General features: G+C 53.2%; 1 protein-coding gene across 1 annotated transcript; it reads left to right on the top strand.

Moving 5' to 3' along the window:
- The first annotated feature begins 1,238 nt into the window (after positions 1–1,238).
- OAF (out at first homolog) lies at positions 1,239–22,519 on the top strand. Its single transcript, XM_053270284.1, has 4 exons — positions 1,239–1,959; positions 17,519–17,653; positions 18,588–18,768; positions 19,374–22,519. Exons 1-4 carry the CDS (start codon positions 1,696–1,698, stop codon positions 19,646–19,648), a joined length of 855 nt encoding a protein of 284 aa, XP_053126259.1. The 5' UTR covers positions 1,239–1,695; the 3' UTR covers positions 19,649–22,519.
- The last annotated feature ends 226 nt before the right edge of the window (positions 22,520–22,745 follow it).

The following is a 22,745-nucleotide window of genomic DNA, read 5'->3' as shown; positions in this document are numbered from 1 at the left end:
TCCAAACCGGGCTGGGCGGCCCCGTTTGGGAGGGAGTCCATGTATCCCAGGTGTGGCGTCAGACACGTGAGTGTGGCTAGCCGGGCCCCCGTGTCTGATGTTAGATGTGGGGGGCAGGGCCATGGGGCCGCGGCGGCCATGCACAGGCCACCGCCAGCCTCCCTACACTGCTGGAAAGCACCTTGTCGTACCAAAAGTCCCACTCTTCCAACAGATTGACAAGGAGGGATGGGGTCTTAGCTCAACGGTCGAGCATCTGCGTTGCCTGCAGAAAGTTCAGTCCTAGACAGCATCCCCAGCTGGGGCTGGGAGAGACTCTGGAGAGCTGCTGCCGGTCAGTGTAGACAATGCTGAACTAGATAGACCCAGGGTCTGACTCAGGAGAAAGCAGCTTCCTATGCTCCTATGAACTTGGAAGGGGAAAGCTTTCACCATGACCATAAATCTGCCAGCCTTTAGGAATTCTTCTTTGGAGGATTTTCAGAGGTGCATGAACCCCTGCTGACTGAACAAAGAGGCACCTTTTTAACATGGCAGTTCTCTTTATTTAGCAGGGGGAGAGTAACTGGCTCCATCCATCCCCAGAGCAGTTACTCTGATTAATGCTGCTCCTGTCTATCCTGTGTTTCTTTTTAGATTGTAAGCCCTTTTGGGGACAGGGAGCCTTAATTAATTAATTAATTAATTAATTAATTCTCTATGTAACCCACTTTGGAAACTTTTGTTGAAAAGTGGCACATATATCTATCTATCCGTTGTTGTGTGTAAGCAGGGGGGAGGGTTGCGGCCTTAAAGGATTGTGCCTTTTATCCTTGCAGCTTTCTGCTTTGCTGCTGACTTTCCTCTCTCTCTCTCTTGGTTTTTTAGAAGGAGAAAAATCCAGGAATATATTGTCTTCCAAGCCAAAACCAGGGGAGTCCAATTTCTGGTTAAGGAAGAGAATGTTGCTGGGGTGGTATTGATTAAGGCTGTGGCGGAAAGAAAGGAGTCCCCCCCCCTGTCTATAAATCAAGCTTTCGGTGATGGCGTGTGTGTGTGCGTTAAAGAAGTTGGTTAGTTAGTTGCTTGCACACACACACACACCGCGCCCGCCCTGCCTTCAGCTGGGGACCAGCTGGGGAGCCGCGCCGGGCCTTCCCCGGGCGGAGAGGGGGCGCCTGTCTCTTTAAGGCAGGCAGGTCGCTGCGCCTTTTGTAGCGCTGGCGAGCCTGAAGGAAGTGACGGGGCGATTGAATGGAAAAGAGCGCAAAGGCAGCGGCGAGGCAGCCAGCCTGCGGAGGGGGCAGCAGCGGGAGCCGCCTGTGCCCGAGGGAGGAGGCGCCCGCCCCTGGCACCAGCCCGGACCGGAGGGCGGCGGCGGCGGCGGCGAAGGAGCAGGCGGCCGGGAGGAGGGCGGCGCCGCCCAGCAGGCTCCCGGGGGTGGGTCCCCTCGCCAGCCCATGTGGTGGCGGCGGTGGCCAGAGCAGGGCAGGAAGCGGGGGGGAGAGCGGCGGCGGAGCGGGGGCGCAGGAGCACAGCCAGGCGGGCCCCCCTGAGCCCGGAGCCGGCCGAGCAGGAGCGCAGCGCCCCTCGCAGAAAGTTCCTGCCAACTTCGGAAAGTTTTGGGCCGGCGAGGCGGGGCGCCCGGGCGGGCACGGCGAGGGCTGCCCCGGGGCGAGGGGCGTCCCCGCCGGCCTCCCCCCCTCCCCCGAGGGGATGCGCTGCCCGGGGGGCTCCGGGGGGCTCCCTGCGCTCGCCGCCGTGGCGCTGCTGCTGCTGCTGCTGCTGCCGTCGCCCGGGCTGCGGCGGGCGAGCGCCGGCGGGGCGGCGGCGCCGTCGGAGCTGCGGGTGCGCGTCCGGCTGCCCGACGGGCAGGTGACCGAGGAGAGCCTGCAGGCGGACAGCGGCGCCGACTGCATCAGCCTGGAGCTGCGCAAGGGCGACGGGACCCTCCTCACCCTCACCGCCGACTTCAAGCAGGTGCGGGCGGGGGCGAGCCGAGGTGGGAGGGGGAGCGGGCCACGGGAGGGGCCAGGGGCATTTCTGGGTGGGCCAGCTGGGCCCCAGAGGGAGAACGCCTGTATTTCGCATTGGCCCTGAAATCAATCCTGTTGAGTTCATAAATGGGGCCGGGGGGGGGGACTCCTTGGGGGGGGGACACTTGCCCCTATGCCCTCCCTTGCACCCGTGCGTTGATGTGGCTTACCCTCTTACGAATATGGGAAGCTGCCTTCTACGGAGTCAGACCCTTGGTCCATCTAGCTCAGTATTGTCTACAAAGTCTGGCAGCGGCTTCTCCAAGGTTGCAGGCAGGAGTCTCTCTCAGCCCTATCTTGGAGATGCCGCCAGGGTGGGAACTTGGAACCTAGATGTTCTTCCCAGAGTGGCTCCATCCTCTAAGGAGAATATCTGACAGCCCTCACATTTCTACTCTCCCATTCATATTCAACCAGGGCAGACCCTGCTTAGGTAAGGGGACAAGTCTTGCTTGCTACCACAAGACTGATGAGGTGAGGGTTGGGGTCTGGGGATGAAGCTGTTGCTCAGTGGCAGAGTTCCTGCTTTGCATTTAGAGGGTCCCAGGTTCATCCCCTGGCAGCATCTCCAGGTAGGGCTGTGTCTACCTTACCTGTGCCTAAGACCATGGAGGGCTGCTGCCAACCAGAGTAGACCATACTGAGCAAGAGAGACCAGAGGCCTGACTCAGTGGAAGGCCACTTCCCATGTTCTTCCAGATCATTAAGACTGTATCAATTTCCTACATTTTTCTGCCACCAGGTCCATTTGTCTCTTCACAATGACCCTGCAAGTTAGGTTAGCTGGAGAAATAGCGACTGGTCCAGCATTGCCTTGTGAGCCTTGAGGATTTGAACCCAGGTCTCCCCGAGTCTAGTCTGATGCTCTGACCCCTATCCCACAGTGGGACAGGACAGTTGTGTATTGGTTGCAGGGGGACAGACTTCTTTGGGGGTGGGAAGAACATGCCCGGTGAAGATGTCTTCCCACAAGGCAACCTGATCTTAAGCATCTCTTTTCAAAAGTCGTCCCCCCACCGCCCTATTTCCAAGCAGATCAAACTGCAGGTCCCTAGGGCAGCTGCACACATGATGCAGGTGCACAGTTTGATTTATCTTCTAGGACTGGAGGTACGGCACACAGCTTGGCTCGCCTCGCTGCAGAGCCTTTTGATGGAGTCAGTTTGCACACTCAGCTCCTAGACATCAAACGCCAGTTCAGACATGTAAGACACACACACGGAACCCTCAACCCTGAAATACTGTCGAAGGTGAAATCCTACCCCCACCCCACCCCATGCTGCAACTGGAGGAATGGTCCTGGGTGGCTTGGGTTGTATGTGCAGGTATCTTGGGGCCATCCTTGATGTGACGTTCTCAAAGTTTTGCTTTCCGTGTGAAATTGCGTCCTGAGAGCAATTGTGAACAAATCATCACTTAAGAGATTTTTTTTAAAAAAATGTCAGTGTCTGAATTTAGTCTAAATTCAGACCAAAGGGAAAGAGTTTTAAGCATAGAAAAAAGGATGAGTAAGGGTGGATATAATAGATTTTTTGGGGGGGCGGGAGTAGATCTTGGGTGTACCCAGTGAAACTGGCTAGTAGTAAGTTCAGGACAGACAAAAGCAAAGACTTCTCCACATGATAAGTAGTTAACTTAGGTCAGGGGTTCTCACACTTGGGTCCCCAGATGTTGGACTATGACTCCCATCATCCCCAGTGACAAAGTGGTGGGGATGATGGGAGTTGTAGTCCCAGCCACATCTGGGGACCCGTGTGTGAGATTCCCCTGACGTATGGATCCCCATCTGAAAGCCCTGAGACTGCTGCCATTCTGGGCAGATGATTCTGACGGAAGCATGGCCCGACCCGATGTAGGGCCACTTCTTGTGGACCTTGTGAGCTTCTCAGAGAAATCTGGTTGGCGACTGATGGAAAGAGGACGTGGTCTCTTGGCCTGACTCGGTAGAGATGATATCTGGACGCAAGCAGGAAGAAACCCACCGATGTGTGTGCACGAGAGAAGCAGCACTCTGCCTTAGGAACGTCGGAAGCTGCCTTCTATCAGTCCAGAGACCATTGGTCTAATTCGGTCTACACTGACTGGCAGCAGCTCTCCAAGGCTTCAGGCAGGAGTCTTTCTCAGCCCTACTTGGAGAGGCTGCCAGGCATCGGACCTGGGACGTTCTTCATGCTAAGCAGATGCTCTTCCACTGAGCCACGGCCCCATGGAGAATATCTTTGCCGTGCTCGCATGGAGTCGCTATCCAAATGCAGACCAGGACAGACCCTGCTTAGCAAAGGGGGCAATTCATGCTCACGACCACAAGACCAACTCTCTTTATGGCTGCGGTGTGGAGCAACCAGCATGCACAGACCGATTCTGCTGCACGGAGGAGGGGTGGAGACGCAGACAGGTATCGCCTTAGAGTCATCACCTTGCGCCTACGCACACAGCTCTGATCAGCTGGCCCTGGGGTGTGCCTGCTCTGACCAGGCAGCAGCATCTTCTGTGCCAAGGCAGGGTCCCTTCCCGGTTCAGCAGGGGCCTCTACAGCAATCCGGTCATCCACTGGCCACTGTCTGGATCCCCGTCTGGGCTAATCCCTGGTGTATTTTGCGTGGCCTACATTACGCAGGGGGATGGCGCAGATCAAAGCGTCTCCAGCCTGGGAACGCTGGACACTGATATCTTCTCATGGGGAGAGGGGTGGGAGAGAGAAGCAGGCGGGGGAGTGTTTGTAGAGGATCTCTAGCTGTGATTTCTGGAGCAAGCCTTAAGTTGGAGGAGAAGGGGGGCTGGAGGAGCAGTTGGAAGCCCTCGTGGACCCACTCCTCAGCTTGGCAGGGGGCTGAGGGCCCCCGTTCGGGGCAGCAGAAGAAACCGCTTCCCTTCCCCCTCTTCTGTAGAGGGGAGGAGGGGGTCTCTCATGGAGCAGGCAGACGCTTGTTCCAGAGGCCAGCATGATCGGAGACCCTCTCTCCCCTCCCCCAACCTTTCTGGCACACATGGAGGGCTTGGGGAAGAAGGGACCTCTGTGGACCCCAGTGGGAAGGAACCACGGACTGATGGCTTGCATGATGGGGACCAAGGCAGAATGCATCAGCTGCTACCTGGGTTACAGGTACTCTGGAATGAGAGATGGTGCGGGGGGGGGGGGTCAACTTGCATGAGATGCCATTTAAATCTGGAGGACGTTTCAAACGGCATCCCTTAAAGCAGAGGTTGCTCTCCACTTGGGTCCCCAGATGTTGGGGACCACCCGTCCCATCCACTCCCACCCTCCCCAATGTCTTGTGGGTATTGTGGCTGGCTGGCGGGGGCAGGGGCTGCAGTCCAACAACATCCAGGGACCTCAAAGCGAAGGGGTGCCCTTGCAGAAGTTCTCAGTGCTTAAGCTGTGGGGTGTGGCTGCGGCTGTTCGGAGGAGGCATGGCCCCAAGGCAGTTGGAGGGCCAAGTCTGCCCTCCCCTACGTAGAGGGTCCAGATGAGAGCCCTTTCCAGAGGCAAATGATAAATGCCTGAGAATGAAGCCGCATCGGCCGGGAAGTGGGAGGAGAGGCCATCTCTGGTGGCGCTCTGGCTCTAGGAGATCCTTGGGACCTGTTCTGATCGTGGGGTTGGCTGGCCTTGGCCGGCCGTCTCTCCTCTCCTCCCTGCCCTCCTTGACATTCCTCCCCAGAAAGGAGGAACCCTCTGAACACTTTAACCTCTAGAACTGGGGGAAAGGTTGTTTGTCTCCGTTCCAGGGTGCCGTTAAGCTGTTGCAGGGTGGTGACGCACGGGTGTTTCACACCCACGACTTCTTCCAGTTCCTGGGCTTGTGGTGGTGAGACCTTGCAGGGACCGGTCGGAATGCCGGCCCTTGGGTTTTCTCTGCCTTTCCTTTAAAAGCCAGGGAGCTCCTTAACTGTAGGATGGAGGGGAGAAGGGACCTGAAGGGCTAGAGACGGGCAAACCTCACCCCTGCTCGCTTTGGCCTGGCCCAGGAATAAGTCCAGTCTATTTCCTCCTGCCCCACGAAAAGAAAAAGGAAATAGTTTTAGCTTATTTTTGCTAACTTTGCCTCCCATGACCCTCCCCCGTCCCATTAGAAATTAGACTGTGGAGTATGGGTGAGTGAAACTAGAGACTCGATGTGATATGCTTGTATTATGATTTATTATTATTGTTATTATTAGTTGTTGTTGTGGAATAACCCAGATTAGATCAGGAGCATGCTGCTGGCAGAGGGAAGCCTTTACTCTTTCCCCATTTTCTTGATTAAAATGCTCTCCAGATTCCTGCGGTGACAAGCATGAATTGTCCCCTTTACTAAGCAGGCTTTGCCTTGGTTTGCGTTTGGGTGAGCGGCTATATGTGAACATGGTCTGCTGTGAGCTGTTCCCCTTAGGGGAGGGCCCCTGAACTCATTGGTGTCTTAGCCCTGCTTTACATGAAGAAGGTCCCAAGTTCACTCCCTGGCAGCATCTCCACCTCTGGGAAGGACTCCTGCCTGAATCCTTGGGAGCACTGCTGCCAGTCAATGTAGACCAGAGATTCTCAACGTTGGGTCTCCAGATGCTGTTGGACTTCAACTCCCATAATCCCCAACCAAAGACCACTGGGGCTGAGGATTATGGGAGCTGAAGTCCAATGCCATCAGGGGACCCAGCGTTGAGAATCCCTGGTACTGTAGACAATACTGAGCTAGGTGGACTAATGGTCTGATGCCGTTTGAGGCAGCTTCCTCTGTTACTGATGGATTTTTTCACCTTTGGGGCAATCAACCACCTGGAGGGGGGTATTTGGAACAACAGGATGGCTAGCCCACACACACACACACACACACACACACACACACCGGTGCAGCGGTCTTGATTTGATTTGCTCCTGCCCATGGCTGTGCATCTCTCATGTCCTGCTCAGTTTGATCCTGAGATCTGTGGCCAGGGAAACGTGGCCTGCCCGTATTCTGGGCCATGGCCACGGCTCCGTGGACGCCACGGCAGAGAGGGCAGGCTCCAGGCCATACCCCTGCTGATCCATGCTGCCCTTGTCGCCTTCCCTTGCTTGGGGTACTTCTCTGGCAGTTCCGGCCCTCGATGAGTCAGTAATGAGATGCTCAGGCAAGAATTCCAGCTCCTTTGTGGAGGAGGGAGAAGAGTCGGCGATGGCGCTGCGAGTGAGTTCTAGCATTTCCAGATGTTCTGTACTGCTATTCTTTCCCCATGCAAAAAGAGAGGGGGGGAGAGTTCGGTTGCATTCCACAGCACTGAAGCCACCACTCCAAAGAAGTCGTCCATTTGATCTGGCAGCCTGGATGCTGATGGATCCCGGGAATGGTGGGAGGGAGAGCTGAAAGATGCCGAGGGTTTGTAGGGCCCGAGAGGGACAAGAGGGAGAGGTTCTAGGGCAGGGTGTGTGTTAATATTGCAAGCCTCCTTCCGACATCCTACAGCACTGGCTGGCAGCTGGTGCCTTTGAGCCTAACCTGGCCACTTGGCATTACTGAGTCATTGTTCCGTTTTCCTTGGAAGGCTGCATGACGGGTGAAAATTCCACAGGTGAAGCACTTTCCAGCATGGAGATGCAGGTGGTGGGAAAAGCTTCATCTGTTGTTCAAAGCACACAACTCCCATCCTCCCTGACTATTGGTGGTGATGGCTGGGGTTGATGGGAGTTGTAGTTCAATCACACCTGGAGGGCCAAATCTGGACACCCCAGTTCTAGGACTAGACAAAGACCTTTGAAGCTGTCCTCAACTCATTTTTAAAAATGCCAATGAAAGATTGTGGTTTTGAAGTTACCCTGGACACCAACCCTATGGTGTGACATCTTGATGGAAAGTAGGAACATAGGAAGCTGCCATATACTGAGTCAGACCCTTGGTCCATCTAGCTCAGTATTGTCTACCCAGACTGGCAGTGGCTTCTCCAGGGTTGCAGGCAGGAGTCTTTCTCAGCCCTATGTTGGAGATGCTGCCAGGGAGGGAACTTGGAACCTAGACGTTCTTCCCAGAGCGGCTCCATCCCCTAAGGCGAATATCTTACAATGCTCACACTTCTAGTCTCCCAATTCATATGCAACCAGAGCAGACCCTGCTTAGCTAAGGGGACAAGTCATGCTTGCTACCACCAGTCCAGCTCTCCAAGTAGAGAGACACACACTTTCTCAAGAAGGTCCCAGGTTCTTAGTTTCTTGTTGCTACATTTTAAAGCAGGGGTTCCCAGCCTGTAGTCCTCCCGATGTTGATGAACTACAACTCCCAGCATGCACAGCTACAATAAATCATAGCTGGGGGTGATGGGAGTTGTAGTTGAGCAACCTCTAGCAGATCACAGGTTGGGAGCCCCTGCTTTAAAGGAACGCATTTAGCACAACTGAGAGAGATGCCTCTGTCCTTGTCTAGCTAGGTGTATGGCAGCATCAGTTGGTCGAGAGCCAGGCTGCACAACCAGGGCCCTCCAGCTGCTTTTGAACTACAGCTCCCCTCATCCACAGCTACAGTGGCCAATAGTCAGGGGTGATGGGAGCTGTAGTCCACCGTCTGCAGGAGGGCCGTAGCTGTGCAGCCCTGATCTAGATCTAGATGGTCCAGGATGCTGAAGAGCAGTGTTCCCTCTAAGAGGGATTCCCAGATGTTGTAGACTACAACTCCCAGGATCCCCCCCGCAAAAGCCATTGCAGCTGGGGATTCTGGAGGTTGTAGCCAACCACATCTGGGAATCCCTGTTGAAGAGTGTGACTGCCTCCTATATGTGACTGCATCCCTGCTCCTCCTTGCAGTCGAATGCTGCTCCTCCTTCCTTTCCATCCCTGTGTAAATCTCAGGCAGGTTTTGAATTGCCCCTTGCTCTCCTTGTGGGGGCCTCGTATCAAGAATGGAAAGCGAAAGAATGCCTGCGATCCACTTGGCCGCCTGCCGTTTCTGACCTCTGTTTACTTTCCCCTCTTCTGCCGCTTGCCAGTTGCCTTTTACCTCCACCGCGCGTTCATTCCAGAGGCGAGAAACACAACCCGAGTGCTTGGGTGACTCCAGGGCTCTGGAAACCGAAGGGCTGGGGCTGGAGAGACCTCTCAAATTCCTCGGTGCTGGGCTCAGACGCACAGGCACCTTTTTGCATAAAGCTGCTGAGCCACCATCTGGAATAACTATTTGGCAGGCATCTGTATTTGGTTGATTTCTATCTGCCTTTCGATCTAGAAGGATCTCCAAAGCAGCCTACATCTCCCCCCGCCACACACACACACTTTATTTCAACTAAACTGACAACAAAATAATAATGATTCGTATGGACAATTACATCGTCAGGTTAAAAAAAGAAAAAGGACAAATATGAACAAAGTGGGGGTGGGGAGAAACCCTTAATCCGGGGGCTCTCAAACATGAGTCCCCAGATGTTGGACTACAACTCCCATCATCCCCTGCTGCAATGGCCAAAGGGGATGGAAATGCATGCAAAGCCTTTACATAGTATACAAGTTGTGCTAATGTTAATACTAGGTGGGTGTCGGGGGGCGGGGGGGAATCTTCCCTGGATAGGTTTGTTTGTTTGTATAACATATCTGTATTCTGCCCAAAACGCAACTCTCTCAACAATAAAAACAACAAATAAAAAGGTTAAAACATTACAATAATTTAAAATGTAAAACAACATTAAAATTATGCTTCCACACTCCCTGTGTTGTGACACTGCAGTCCCTACCTGGACAGCAGGGTGTCGTTCACATTTCCAATGCCTTGTTTTGGATTTAATCACTGCGATATAGTGCTATGACGTCGTGTATCCGGCGTATAAAAGTTGCTGTTTTTTCGGGTTGTTAGTTTCCGCGAAACTGCTCCCCCTGCAGGTTTCACGTTTTGAATGCAATTTGCCGAAACGAGGCATTTAGCCACTTTTGAGCGGCTAATCTGGAAAGCACGCAGCAGATGTACCACTGTTCTGAGGAAATTCATCTCAAGAAATGGTCGCAGCTGGCATATCAACCATAGCTGATAGAAGGTACCTCTGGCTACTGCCTCAGCCTGGGACACCAGAGGGAGGTTTGTGTCCAGAAGCACCCCCAGATTGTGTTCCTGTTCCTTCTGAGGAAGTGTGACCCCCATCCAGAACCAGCCGCTCAAAATCCTCTCCCAGGCACAATGGTTGTCGATTGTGGCTGGGCATGATGGGGCAGCTAACAGGAGAGAGCTATTGCTTTCATGCTTTGCATATGTCTACCTGCTCCTGTTGGAAACAGGATGAAAGACTATGGGAAGAGAGCTGGTCGTATGGTAACAAGCATGAATTGTCCCCTTTGTTAAGCAGGACCCACCTTGGTTTGCATTTGGATCGGAGACTGCATGTGTGAGCACTGTAAGATACTTCCCTTAGAGGGTGGTGACCTAGCTTAGTGGAAGAACACCTGCTTTGCATGTCGAAGGTCCCAGGTTCAGTCCCTGGCAGCATCTCCAGGTAGGGCTGGGAGAGACTCCTGCCTGAAACCTTGGAGAAGCCGCTGCCAGTCTGTGTTGACAATTCGGAGCTAGATAGACCAAGAGCCTGACTCAGTATAAGACAGATTCCTCTGTTCCTGTGGTCTGAGCCTGTAGGGCAGTTACATTCAGCAACAGGGAGACCTGTCTGTTTTTAGCAAAGGGTTCCAAGGTGGCAGATGTTGCCTTTCCAAGTGGTCACTTTCAAAAGCTGAGTTGAAACAGAGCATTCACTGGGTAAGGTCAAGGTAAAGTGTGCCGTCAAGTCGATTTCGACTCCTGGCGCCCACAGAGCCCCGTGGTTGTCTTTGGTAGAATACAGGAAGGGTTGACCATTGCCTCCTCCCACGCAGTCTGAGATGATGCCTTTCAGCTTCTTCCTATATCACTGCTGCCCGATATAGTACCAGTAGATGCTCCCAGTTCCCAAATGATAACGGGGGGCCTTTAAACGTTTGGCCCAGGAGGGAAAGATGCCATTTGGGATACACAGCAGCCAGGCGATGCAGGCTGGAAGTCGCAGGTTGGGCTCACAGCATGAATAACTTGGAGACGTTAAACATTAGTGAACTGATCACACTGTTTTTGCAGTATATGTTTCCTGCAAGCTGGGTTGGAGGGCAGCCAGGGGCCCTGCTTGGCAGAATATTGCTGCCGTTGCCCTGTGGGGCAGCCATGTGGACCAGGCAGGGCTGCATTTTAATTGCTTGCGTCTTTAAGCATACGGGCGAATGGGTTTATATCTGGAATGACTGTGAACTTGACACCTGAAAGGGAGTTTCTGATTGGGGTCGGGGTCAGCTGTCGGGCTCAAATTCCAGGGGGGCAGAGGGGCCCAGGTTTCTTAGCTACTGTTATAGCTAGAGAGGACTGGGGGCATATCTGTCTAAAATTGGGGAGAGTCCCGGGTGGGACTTGTGGATTTCGTTAAGCACCCAACATCTGGGCATTGGTTGGATGGGAGCTGGTATCCTGATCCTCTTAAGGCTGTGTTTACATCGGCACTGGGGGGAAATCTGCATGCATTCACCTTTGTGTTCTCCGTGCAGTTTGCCTGATGAACCGGAGATGGTCCTGAAAAGGACAACTTAAGCCCATCGGCAGATGGACACGGCTGTACGTTATCTTGCATGGCTGCACCATTTTGGACTGAAGTTGGCGAGATGAAATGTTAATCGGAGCATGCTCCCACCACAGGTTGTCCATCTCTGGTTCAAGATGGCTGGAGGGTTGGAGCATCTTGCTTATGAGCAAAGGCTTTTTCGGGCTACAACGGGAGTTGGCAACCTTGGGTTCCCTTGTGGCTAGGGAAGGTGGAAGCGTCTGGGAACCTAAGGTTGGCAACTCCTGCTTGGCTGGGGATTATGGGAGTTGTAGTCCAGCATCACCCAAGGTTGGCAACCCCTGCTTTTAAAAAAAACAGAAAAGGAGGAAGCTTCACAAGGGATATGGAGCGTGTGACTAGAGAGGAACTGACTTGTAGGAAGTTGCAGGTAAACACAATAAAGCTTGTCTTCATGCATTGCCTAATTATGGCATGCATCCTTGTTAGGTGAGCTGGCCCACTGGCCTAGGTGGGCTGGCCCACTGGCCTGATCTTGAAGGCTATCTCGGTGGCTGTGATAGATAAATGACGAAACCCCCATGTACAGAGACAGTCTACCTCTGAGTTCCAGATGGGGACAATCAACAGGGACGGCTCCTTCAAGATCCAGTCGCACCCAGCCGGCCACTCTTGAAGGCAGACTGTTGGCCTTAATGGACCTTTGGTTTGAATGAGGAAAGTAATTATTTGTTCTGTTCAGTGGACAGAATGCTGGACTTGGACTGCAAACGTCTGGGTCCAAAGCCCTGCTCTTCAGAAACCTCAGCAGAACTAGAGGAGTGGAAGGGAGATCTCGCTGACATGTGTCCGTGCCGAAATATGTGGCACATACATGTTTGTAGGAGGCATAACGCTCTCTCTCCCCTTTACATTCCGCCCCTCTCCACCTCTGTTCCTCTCCCCCAAGGCCTTCCTAACCAATCCAGAACCCTCCCTGAAAACCCACCTGCAGACCAAATGCCAGGCCGAGCAGCCTGGGGGTTGATGGCTCACTGGTGGAGCCCATGCTTTGCTCGAGGAAGGTCACAGGTTCACTCTCTGCCATCCCCTGTTTAAGGGGGAAAGGTGATGGGAAAGGTCTCTGCTTGAGAGCTGGCAGTGATGCTGCCAGCCGGAACAGACAGTCCTGGGCTAGTTGGAATAACTGGACTCAGCATGAAGCCGCTTCAGATGCTGAGTTCATTTGCATGCACCCCTGAGATGCACAAACTGCCTTGACTGCAGAAGCTGGAGTCACAGGGTGCCGGATTTTGAGGGTTTTAAAAAATCATTTACACCCTAAAATTCTAAGTCCGGTCACCACAGTGTTCCTTTTAGATACAGCTTTTGAACTAGCCTTGTTTGAGACCGAACATAAGCTGGAGTCAGGTCCAGAAACATGAAAAGGGAGATTTCTTTTTTCTTTTTTTTTTTCTTTTTTGCCTTGCATCACTTCTGTCCTTGAGTCACTTTTTCAAAGGAGGATTTCCCAACAACTTCCCCCTGAGAGTGATCATGAGGAGCGCCCCGAGTGGGGAGATCAGTGCCAGCCGGAACATCTGCAGAGGCGCCGATTTCCTGCTCAAACTTGTTGCTGTGCAGGGAAGTTCTGTGGAAACTCTCAGGGACTCCGTGTGTCCTCTGCTTTGCTCAGCCAGAACTTACTCAGGGCTGATTCACCAGTTCCTCGTTGGGATGAAATTCTGGCAGGGAAACCGGGGAAAGAGCTTCTCTCTTTTTTCCAAAACTTGGGAGAAACAGTGTAAATTGGGGTTCTCAAACTTGAGTCCCCAGATGATGTTGGAACACAACTCCCATCATCCTCTCCCACCATGATCTTGACCATTGTGGGTAGGGATGATGGGAGTTGTAGTCCAACAACATCTGAGGACCCACATTTGAGAACCCGGTGTAGATGGTTTTTTTCTTTCAGAAGTAGGAATGTTCCTTCCTAAGAAATGAAACTCAAGTTCACTCCGTCAAGGGGTCTTGGAAGGAACTGATGTGACCGCCCCCCAGCCGTCCAAAAAAGCTGAACTTTTCCTTCGCTTTTGGCATGCTCAACTAATCTGTTGAGAGTCTTTCTCCCCACCGCCCAAATAGAAGTCATGGAGTCCCCCGGTCTGGACTGAAATCACAGTGTGGGGGCAGGGTGCTTTTAACCCTTTGATCACACAGTGGTCCTGGTTGCCAGTGGACTCTTTCTCCTTGGGTCAAGAGCAGCTGGGAAAGCACAATGCAGATTGGCACCAAGGCAGGGACCGAGGCGTTAAGGTTCCTCCCCTCAGCCCAATGCGGATCAGCAGTTGAGAATCCTGTTTAGAAGACAAACCCAAGCATCGCTGCTCTGCTGGCCTGCTTCACAACCATGGGGTGATTTCGGGCAGGAAGGGAGCCATCATTCGGCTCTTAAAATGGTACAAAGCTAGTAAATAGACTAGAGATACAGCTGAGAGGTAGGGGTTTGTGGCACAAGCTCGGCTAGTCGCTCTCTACCACTTGCCTGTGGCCTGAACCAGCCCTCCTGGGCAACCTTTTGGACTGAAGTGCAAAGGACCGTCCCCTCCGCCCGTGGACAAGCAGAGCCGACAGCCGCCGGTTTGTTGAGATAAAGATCTGGCTTTGGTGTCGAGCGTGCCAGGGCGAGATCATACAGAGGAAGCTGTTCTGAGCTGAGCTGATTGGGCGGTGGGGAAGAGCGGAGGCTGGGACTCTCTGGGCAGCAGCCGTGCCGGGGCGGCCCTTCCATGAGGCCAGGCGAGGCAGGTGCCTCGGGCAGCAGGTTATTGGGGTGCCAGGGAGGTGGCAAAGGGCCCTCCGCTCCTTTCACTTTAAAAAAGGGAAGGGAGGAGAGAAGGAGGGGGGAGGCCCTTTGGCGCCCTGCCTCCGGCACCCAGAGGTCTTGAGCAAGCCCCCTCCTTGCAGCAGCAAAGCGGTGCTCTTCACAAGGCGGTGTGGGGCTGATAGGGGTCCGGCTGTGGCAACGGCGGCCACACAGCGCAGCGTCCACCACCGGGTGCCTTCAGAAGAACTGGCACCGTTGCTCCAGAGCGTGCTTGCACAGAGGCATGAAATGGCACCGTTGCACAATGCTGTGGCTACTAGCTTCAGGGGCTGTCGTGTTGTGCAGCTGCATGTGCAGGGTGCGGTTCGGGGCACTTGTGCAACAGGGCTCTGGTGCGGTCAGGCACAGCAGCACGGGCAGTGCAGAAGCCGCCCCCAGGGAGCTGTGTGGTCTGTGGGCCAGTGTGTTGGGAAGCTGACCCGCTGGAACGGATTGTTCTGCAAATCCTCGTTGGCCCTCCAACTGGCTCCTGTGTCACTGAGAACCCCCATCTCTGGGCCGGCCCGCCCTGTAACCTCCTCCTCTGTAGGAGTGGTTCAGGCAGTCAAGGCCTTTCCTGTCGGATGTGCTAGGCAAAAGCTGGAGTATTTGGGCATCTCTGGACCCAAGGACCAAAGCATGGAAAAGCCGCCCCATTTTGCACTTAGCTGGAGGAGAGCTGATGTTGCAGTACTGAGCATGAATTGTCCCCTTTTGCTAAGCAGGGTTTGCCTTGGTTTGTATTTGGATGGGAGACTACATTTGAGTGCTGGGAGATATTCCTCTTGGGGGATGGGGATGTAGCTCAGTGGCACAGCATCTGTTTTTCAGGCAGAGGGTCCCTGGTTCCATCCTTGGCAGCATCTCCAGGTAGGGCTGGGAGAGACTCCTGCCAGAAGTGTCGGAGAAGTCACTGCCAGTCAGTGTTGGCAATACTGAGTTAGATGGACCAAGGGTGTGACTCAGTAGAAGGCGGCTTCCTCTGCTCCTCCTCTTGGCATGTTCTTTTACCTCCTTGCCCCTGCATTTTTTTTTCCTCCCCTGTCAACACATCTGAGGCTTCTCACCTATATAGGAGCATAGGAAGCTGCCTTGTGCTGAGTCAGACCCTTGGTCCATCTAGCTCAGTATTGTCTATACTGGCTGGCAACTGCTTTCCCAAGTTCCGGGCTGGGGTCTCTCCCAGCCCTCCCTGGAGATGCTGCCAGGCACTGAACCGGGAACCTTCTGTATGCAAAGCAGATGCTCTCCCATTGAACTCAGGTCCCATCCAATGGAGTCCCCATCCAAATGCAAACCAAGGCAAGCCCTGTTTAGCAAAGGGGACGATCCGTGCTTGCTGCTGTAAGACCAGCTACCCATCCCCAAGTCCCCTCCCCATCTAACCAAGATGCTGGCTTGGGCCCCACACCGGGAGGCCTCCCAACGACAATTCCTTTCCACACCAAGCCGGGAGGGAGCCTGCAGCCTATAAATCACTCGGCTCTTGCAGAGGGAGTAGATAAATATTTAGACTGGCTCTGCTGGGTCTCACGCTTTCTGGGGAGATGGGGAGGAGCGGGCCAGGGCTGGGGAGTGAACCTCTTGGAGGGGCTGGCAAGGAGAGGAAGGGTCTCGCTGGCAGGGTGCCGGCAGCTCCCACAAATTGGGGTGGGATGCCGACAGCTAAGACATTGTTCTTGCGCCCTTCTCTGTCTGCTGTGGTGGTTATCCGACTCTGTCCTGGAAGCTCTAGGATTCCTTGGAAACTTCCTCAAATTGAAGGTCAGGAATCACAGAGAAGCCTTCCCAAAAGGCAACCCGCATGCCCCAGCTGATCCGCCCCCTGCAAAGGAGTGTGTGTTGGGGATTGATTGATTGTTGGAAAGGAGGCTTTCCGTTTGCACATAATGCCGGTGAGGGCCCTGCATGCCTGCTCACACAGCGCGTATCGCTTACTGAATCCAGGCTCCACAGGGTTCTTAGGTAACTGAACAGGTTTATTAGCAAGGCTATATACAGCCTTCTGGTGGGGCTCTTAAGGCAAGCCTGCAGCAGGCTGCTCTTAGTCCAAGGGGAAAGGGGGGGATCTGGGCAGGGTCTGTGTACAGAAAAGAGGCCATGTCTCCTATACCTTCAAGAGATGCACAGGAGAGGGGATTTCAGCAGGTGCTACTTTTCTCCCCGCTGCGTGACAAGGACCGTGGTGACTGGGAGTGATGGGAGTTGGAGTCCAACTGGGGACCCACGTTTCAGAATTCCTGGTACAGAGCCGTGCATGGAGTCTTGGAAATCGGCAAAAGGTTTTCTTGGCATTCTTTTCTCACTCCCCATTCATGCCACACTTGGGTCGAAAGAGTCTCAGAGAGCAACTCCACACCCCACCCACCCCAGCATTGGATCTCTCTTGGCTGTCTTTTAAAATGCCTCTCCCTGCTCCCTTTTTCTGGTCCCACTTGGGCCAGGGGCAGGCAGGGCGGGTTGCATTTCAAGAACCGGAAGAGGCATCAGGCCTCCTGTTAGCACCATTAATAACTCCCCCGAAGTGGGGCGAGGGGGAGAGGGCTGGACTTAACAGGCTTTGCCGTCCCTCCAGCTGGCATTTCCCTTAAGGAAGAAAGTCTGGAAGAAGGAACAGCTGCAGGCCGTTCTCCTGCAAAGAGGCCCCTCTGGCTTTGGGGACGCCGTCTTGCATTTTTTTTAGAGCAACTCATTTGTCCTTTTGGTGTGGGGCAGGGCAATGCAAGAGGCCAGCAGTTCCCAAATGGGGGGCCTCCAGATGTTGCTGATCGTTAAAAGAAGCAAAACTACTCTGCTGCTTTTAGCCGCATGGTAACAGTGGGGAAATGGCCTGTCTAGCAAGCCAGAGGTTGCTGGTTCGAATCCCCACTGGTGTGTTTCCCAGACTATGGGAAACACCTATATCAGGCAGCAGCGAACTAGGAAGATGCTGAAAGGCATCATCTCATACTGTGCGGGAGGAGGCCATGGTCAACCCCTCCTGTATTCTGCCAAAGACAACCTCAGGGCTCTGTGGGTGCCAGGAGTCGACACCAACCTGACAAAACACTTTACTTCTTACAGCCCCTCACTGAATATTTCAGGCAGAAATTCAGATATTCAGGATGGAGAAGTTCTGCAGGAAACCTCTTGACTCTCCCTTTCCCTTTTCTCTTAGGAGGTGAAGATCTTCCACGCCCTCATCCTCGGGGAACTTGAGAGGGGCCAGAGCCAATTCCAGGCTCTTTGCTTTGTCACTCGGCTCCACCGGAATGAAATCATACCCAGCGAGTCCATGGCCAAGCTACGGCAGGTGAGATGGAGAAAGACTCGCTCATTCCCAGGACAGGCACAGGACATTTGCTGCTGCTGCTGCTTCAGATTTATTTTCACCCTTCTTTAAGGGGTGGGGGGAATCAATATTCAAGATGACTTCCATTAAAAGTATGCAAAGATGTAATAGAAATAGTAAGCGGGGAGGCAAAAGTATAGTATTTAGTAAAAAGTGCAAAAAAGCAATAAAGATTAATACCAGATCTTAGGGGGCAGGGAGAAATATAACAGAGAAGGTGCACCCTAAAACATAGCCATTTCCACAGCATTGACCCAAGATATGTTAAATCTGTGAGGACTTGTAGCAGAGACTTCTCCGTGGTGGCTCCCAGAGTGCAGAACTATTTCCAAGCTGAAGCTTGCCTCCGCCTAGCATTACAAACTGATTTTAGAAAACAGGCGACGGCATTTTGAAAACAGGTGATCCTCCAGATAGTTTAGTGCTAGGGCTTATTGTTTTAGCCATTTTAATAGCTGCTACAGTTAACGAAGGGGCTGTTATTGATTGTTTGATTTCATTGTATGTTGATGCTTTTATCAGTGTGGTCCTGTGCAGTGTAACAGGGATTCCCAGATGCTGTTGATTACAACTCCCAGTATCCCCTGCCAAAGGCCGTTGCAGCTGTGGATGATGGGAGGTGTAGTCAGCAGCATGTGGGAATCCTTGTTACAGGGAACTCTGGTCTTGTGTGAATCCCCCCCCACACACATACACCTCTTTGAGTTGGGGGATGAAGGACAGCAGACTATAAAGTTTCATTTATACCACCTAGGAGCTTTCTCTTCATCCCTGCTCATTCAAATTCTCGGAGTGATGTTTAGTCCCAAACAGCCACTGGGTTTGCCAGCCCAGCTGATCAGACAGACGGCACAGCTCTTAAGACTGTTCTGCCCTTTTCATTCCTCCCGCTCAGAAAAACCCCCGGGCCGTACGGCAGGCTGAGGAGGTGCGTGCCCTCGAGCACCTGAGCATGGACGTCGCCGTCAACTTCAGCAAAGGGGCCCAGCTCAGCTCCCACATCTACAACGTCTGCTCAGAGGCCAAGGAAGCCATCTACACCCGGGAGGAGGATGTGAAGTTCTGGCTGGAGAAAGGTAGGGGGCGCTGTTTCCATGGCGGCAGGGAGTTGGCGGTACCCTTGGGCTCCCAAACTTGCCACGTCTTTGTACAGTGATGGTAAATAACTAGGGATGCTTCCAGAATCCGCCAGATTCTCCTCCTCGTGTTGAGGTCCTGCTCTGCTAGATGTGACTAATGGAGTGGAATTCAAAATGCTGAAATCCATAGGGAGCTTCTTTATACCGAGTCCGATCCGTTGTCTACAGCCGTGGGTCCCAACTTGGCCAGTGTCACATCTAGCTTGGCCCTAAGGGTGATGGCTTTGGGAACCAAAGCATTGTTCCCTCTAACAGGGATTCCTAGGTGTTTTTGACTACAACTCCCAGAATCCCCAAGCAAAAGCCATTGCAGCTGGGGATTCTGGGAGATGTAGTCAACAACATCTGGGAATTCTGTTTGGAGGGAACATTGGTTCCCATCTCATTCACATTCCAGGGACAATCCAAGCATCACCCACCAGGGGCCGCATCCGAAACGTGGGGAAACAATCAGTGTTCCCTCTAATGGGGATTCCCAGATGTTGTTGACTACAACTCCCAGAATCCCCAGCGGTGACTCTTTCTGCCTTCCCTCCCTGCAGGGGTGGACGGCTCCATGTTTGAGGTCTTGCCCCAGTCGGCCGACCTGCCGGACCTGCAGCGGTGCCGGCTCTGTGTGGATCGCTGGAAGCCCTGCATCTGCACCTACTCGCTGAGCATCGAGTGGTACCCCTGTATGCTCAAGTACTGCAAGAGTCGTGACGCCTCCGGGAAGGTCTCCTCCTACAAGTGTGGGATCCGCAGCTGCCAGAAGGGCTACAGCTTCGACTACTACGTGCCTCAGAAGCAGCTCTGCCTCTGGGACGAGGAAACCTAGCAGGTCCTCCGGGCGGCCGTGCTGGTACCACCGGCCCCTCTGCTCCACCTTCCTCCGTGTTGACCTGGGTCTTGCGACTGAGCCGGCAGCCTGGCCAAGGAGGGAAGAGGAAGGGTTGGACCTGGAGGGGCTCCCGTTCCGTGAAGGCTTGGCCTCTCTGTCACATTGGCTTCCCAGCCGTAACTCCCTCGGACTTGTGGAAGGGGACTCCCGAGGAGAACGAGTTGGGGAGGCCGTGGGGACGAGAGGTTTCCTTCGAGCACAGCCTGCTGTGGGCATTTCCTCAGCCCGAGCGCGGGAAACGTTCGCATTTCACCTCTGGACCGAAAAGCATGAACTGAAAGGATGCCGGCAACTCGGTTTGGATCCGTGAGTGGAGAGAGCCAAAGAGCCACACCAAGAGAGCTGTTCTTGCTGCAGCCAAGAAGCTTGAGGGCAAAAGGTGACCTGGGTATCTTTTGGACCCTGGAGAAACACTGTCTCACCCTCTTTAGTGCCCACGTAGCCTTGGGAGCTCCGGAATAACAGGGTTGGCTTTGGGAAGCTAATCCCTCTCCTGCAAGCATTTACCAATCCTGACGAACACGAGAACTCAACGCTTGCTTGCTTATGAAGATGCCTTATACTGAGTCAGCCTATCAGCCTGTCTCACGCCTAGTATTGCCTACTCTGACGGGCAGCAGCTTTGCGGGATCATAGATCTCTCATCGCCTGCTGTCTGAGCCTTCTTTAAGTGCCAGTGCTGGGGACTGAACCTGGGACCTTCTGCAGGTAGAGCACTCTGCCCCTCAGCTGACCCCTTCCCCCTAACCATGAGGAAGCAATGCAGCCCCTACAGGGTTCGGCCGCATGGGCTCTACCCACCATGTCCTGCGATCAACAGGGGAATGAAGGAGTGCCATTACGCCCTGTGCCTCAATTCTGATTGGCTTCTGGTGCCAGGGAAGGGGACGCTGATCCATCGAGGAACCCGCCTTCTAGTTTCCGATTGGCTCCCCAGTGAACAGGCCGAGCCATGGTTCCAGCAAGACAACCTTTCTCTCTCTAGACCTCCAACCTCGCTCACTTTCCTCAACTGCCAGCCGAGGGTTAGTGGACAGCGCGAACCGGAGCCGCTGGAAACCGCAGAGGCCTGGCCACTTCCTCGAGATCCGTGCCTTCCTTCTCCAGTGCCTTCTTTTTTCATTGACTGAGCTTGTCCATGCATTTGGGACTGCCCCCAGAGTGCGACTGGGTAGGAAGGTAGTCCCTGTTGGAAAGTTCCTCCAGCAATCGGAGCTGGGGAGCAAGGAGTTGGGAGGAGGTAGGTGGCCAGGCTGCAACGTGGGGGTCAGAAATGCCACCTAGAGCCAGTGCCACCCGCTCCTGAGCAAAACTCAAAGGTATGGGGTGGGATGGGAGTGTGCCCTTCAGCGACAACATCTCACGTGGCGGACTTGTGGCACATTTGCCACAAGTGTGGGCTCCATCCCCACCAGCTCTCAGGCAGCGGTTCCCTGCTGTTAGACCTCAGTTTTCCTGATCTGTAAAATGGGAGGGAGAGAGCCTAGGCCATCTTATGAAATGAAATCCAAGACTTAGAGGACCCAATTATGCCGGATTCCCCCCATTTCACTGCATGGAGGCAGAAGAAGACCTTTTACCAGTAAAAGCTGTGTTTTTGGCTTTTAAAAGCATTATTTAAAGCATTTACGGCTTAAGGTGCATGCATTGCAACTCGGTACACCAGTTATTGGAGTCATCCTACTAAACAGGGAGGAGAATTGGATCACACAACCCAAAGTGTGCGGTTGAAGTGGCCATCGGTGCATCCACCTGTGGCAGAAATTAGGTCACAAACATATGAAGCTGCCTTGCGCTGAGTCAGGTTATGGGTCCATCTCGTCTGATGTTGTCTACACTGACTGGTAGCTGCATCCCAGGGTTTCAGAGGGAGGTCTTTCCCATGGCATTGCCCTGTCTGGAAGTGCCGTGGGTTGAATCTAGGACCTTCTGCTTGCAGAACAGGCTCTACTCTGGAACGAAGGCCCTTCCCTTCAAAATGACTGAATGTTTACGGGTCATCCCGAAATATATATTTACAGAGTGTTGCCATATTTTTTTTTCTCGCAGGTCTCTTGTTCCCTAAATGTAAAGTTGTGCCGTTGAGTTGGTGTCAACTCCTGGCGCCCACAGAGCCCTGTGGCTTTCTTGGTAGAATACAGGAGGGGTTGACCATTGCCTCCTCCCGTGCAGTATGAGATGATGCCTTTTGGCACCTTCCTATATTGCTGCTGCCTGATATAGATGTTTCCCTATACCTATATAGGTGTTTCCTATATAGGTCTAGGAACACATATAGGTGTTTCCTTCATAGTCTGGGAAACATACCAGCCGGGATTCGAACCAGCAGCCTCTTGCTCACTAGGCAAGTTATTTCCCCACTGCACCTTTAGGTGGCTGTCTTTTGCCCCTAACAGGCAGAAATTCAAGAGGTGGCAGCATTTCCAGCTAGGATGGGGCAGCTTTCCCTGTTTGATTTTTGCCTAAAGGCAGGAAAAGGGTGTCCATTGTATTTGCAAACCGCCTCTTTAACTGGCTCCTTCTGCTGCCTGCACGCCCTTCTTTCTTTGCTCAGCTGCAGACATTTCACTTCACTGAAGTTCCAGACCTTCAAGGTTTCATTTCAAAATAATTATTTCTTTCTACTTTCTCACAGAATTATGTTTGTATGTTGCTCTCCAGGCAGGAGGGTGTGTGTGTGTGTGTTTCAGTCCTTTTGTCCTTTTTAATTGCTTCATGACATGGAACAAATATGAAACTTGAATGGAAAGTATTTTTTAAAGAATTATTTATCATGCGTACAATGAATAAACAGATTTTTTTTGTAAAGAACAATCTTCAGGCTCTCTGTGTTGTTACCCAGAAACCTTTGCACCAGATGCCAGGTGTATATGGAATGTGTACCTCTTTTGCCATAGGTGAGAAGTGATGCATTCATGATCAGTGCGTCTCTACCTGGTGTACCACCTGAAATCAATCTCCAGATTTCCTTATATAAACCACCACATTCCTTCTGCTGTCTGCCTTATGAGGGATTTGTGAACAGGGCTCCCTT

This window comes from Hemicordylus capensis, chromosome 8 (genome assembly GCF_027244095.1).
Source record: "Hemicordylus capensis ecotype Gifberg chromosome 8, rHemCap1.1.pri, whole genome shotgun sequence".
NCBI classification, from domain to species: domain Eukaryota; kingdom Metazoa; phylum Chordata; class Lepidosauria; order Squamata; family Cordylidae; genus Hemicordylus; species Hemicordylus capensis.
This window is presented reverse-complemented; position numbering and strand designations above follow the sequence as displayed.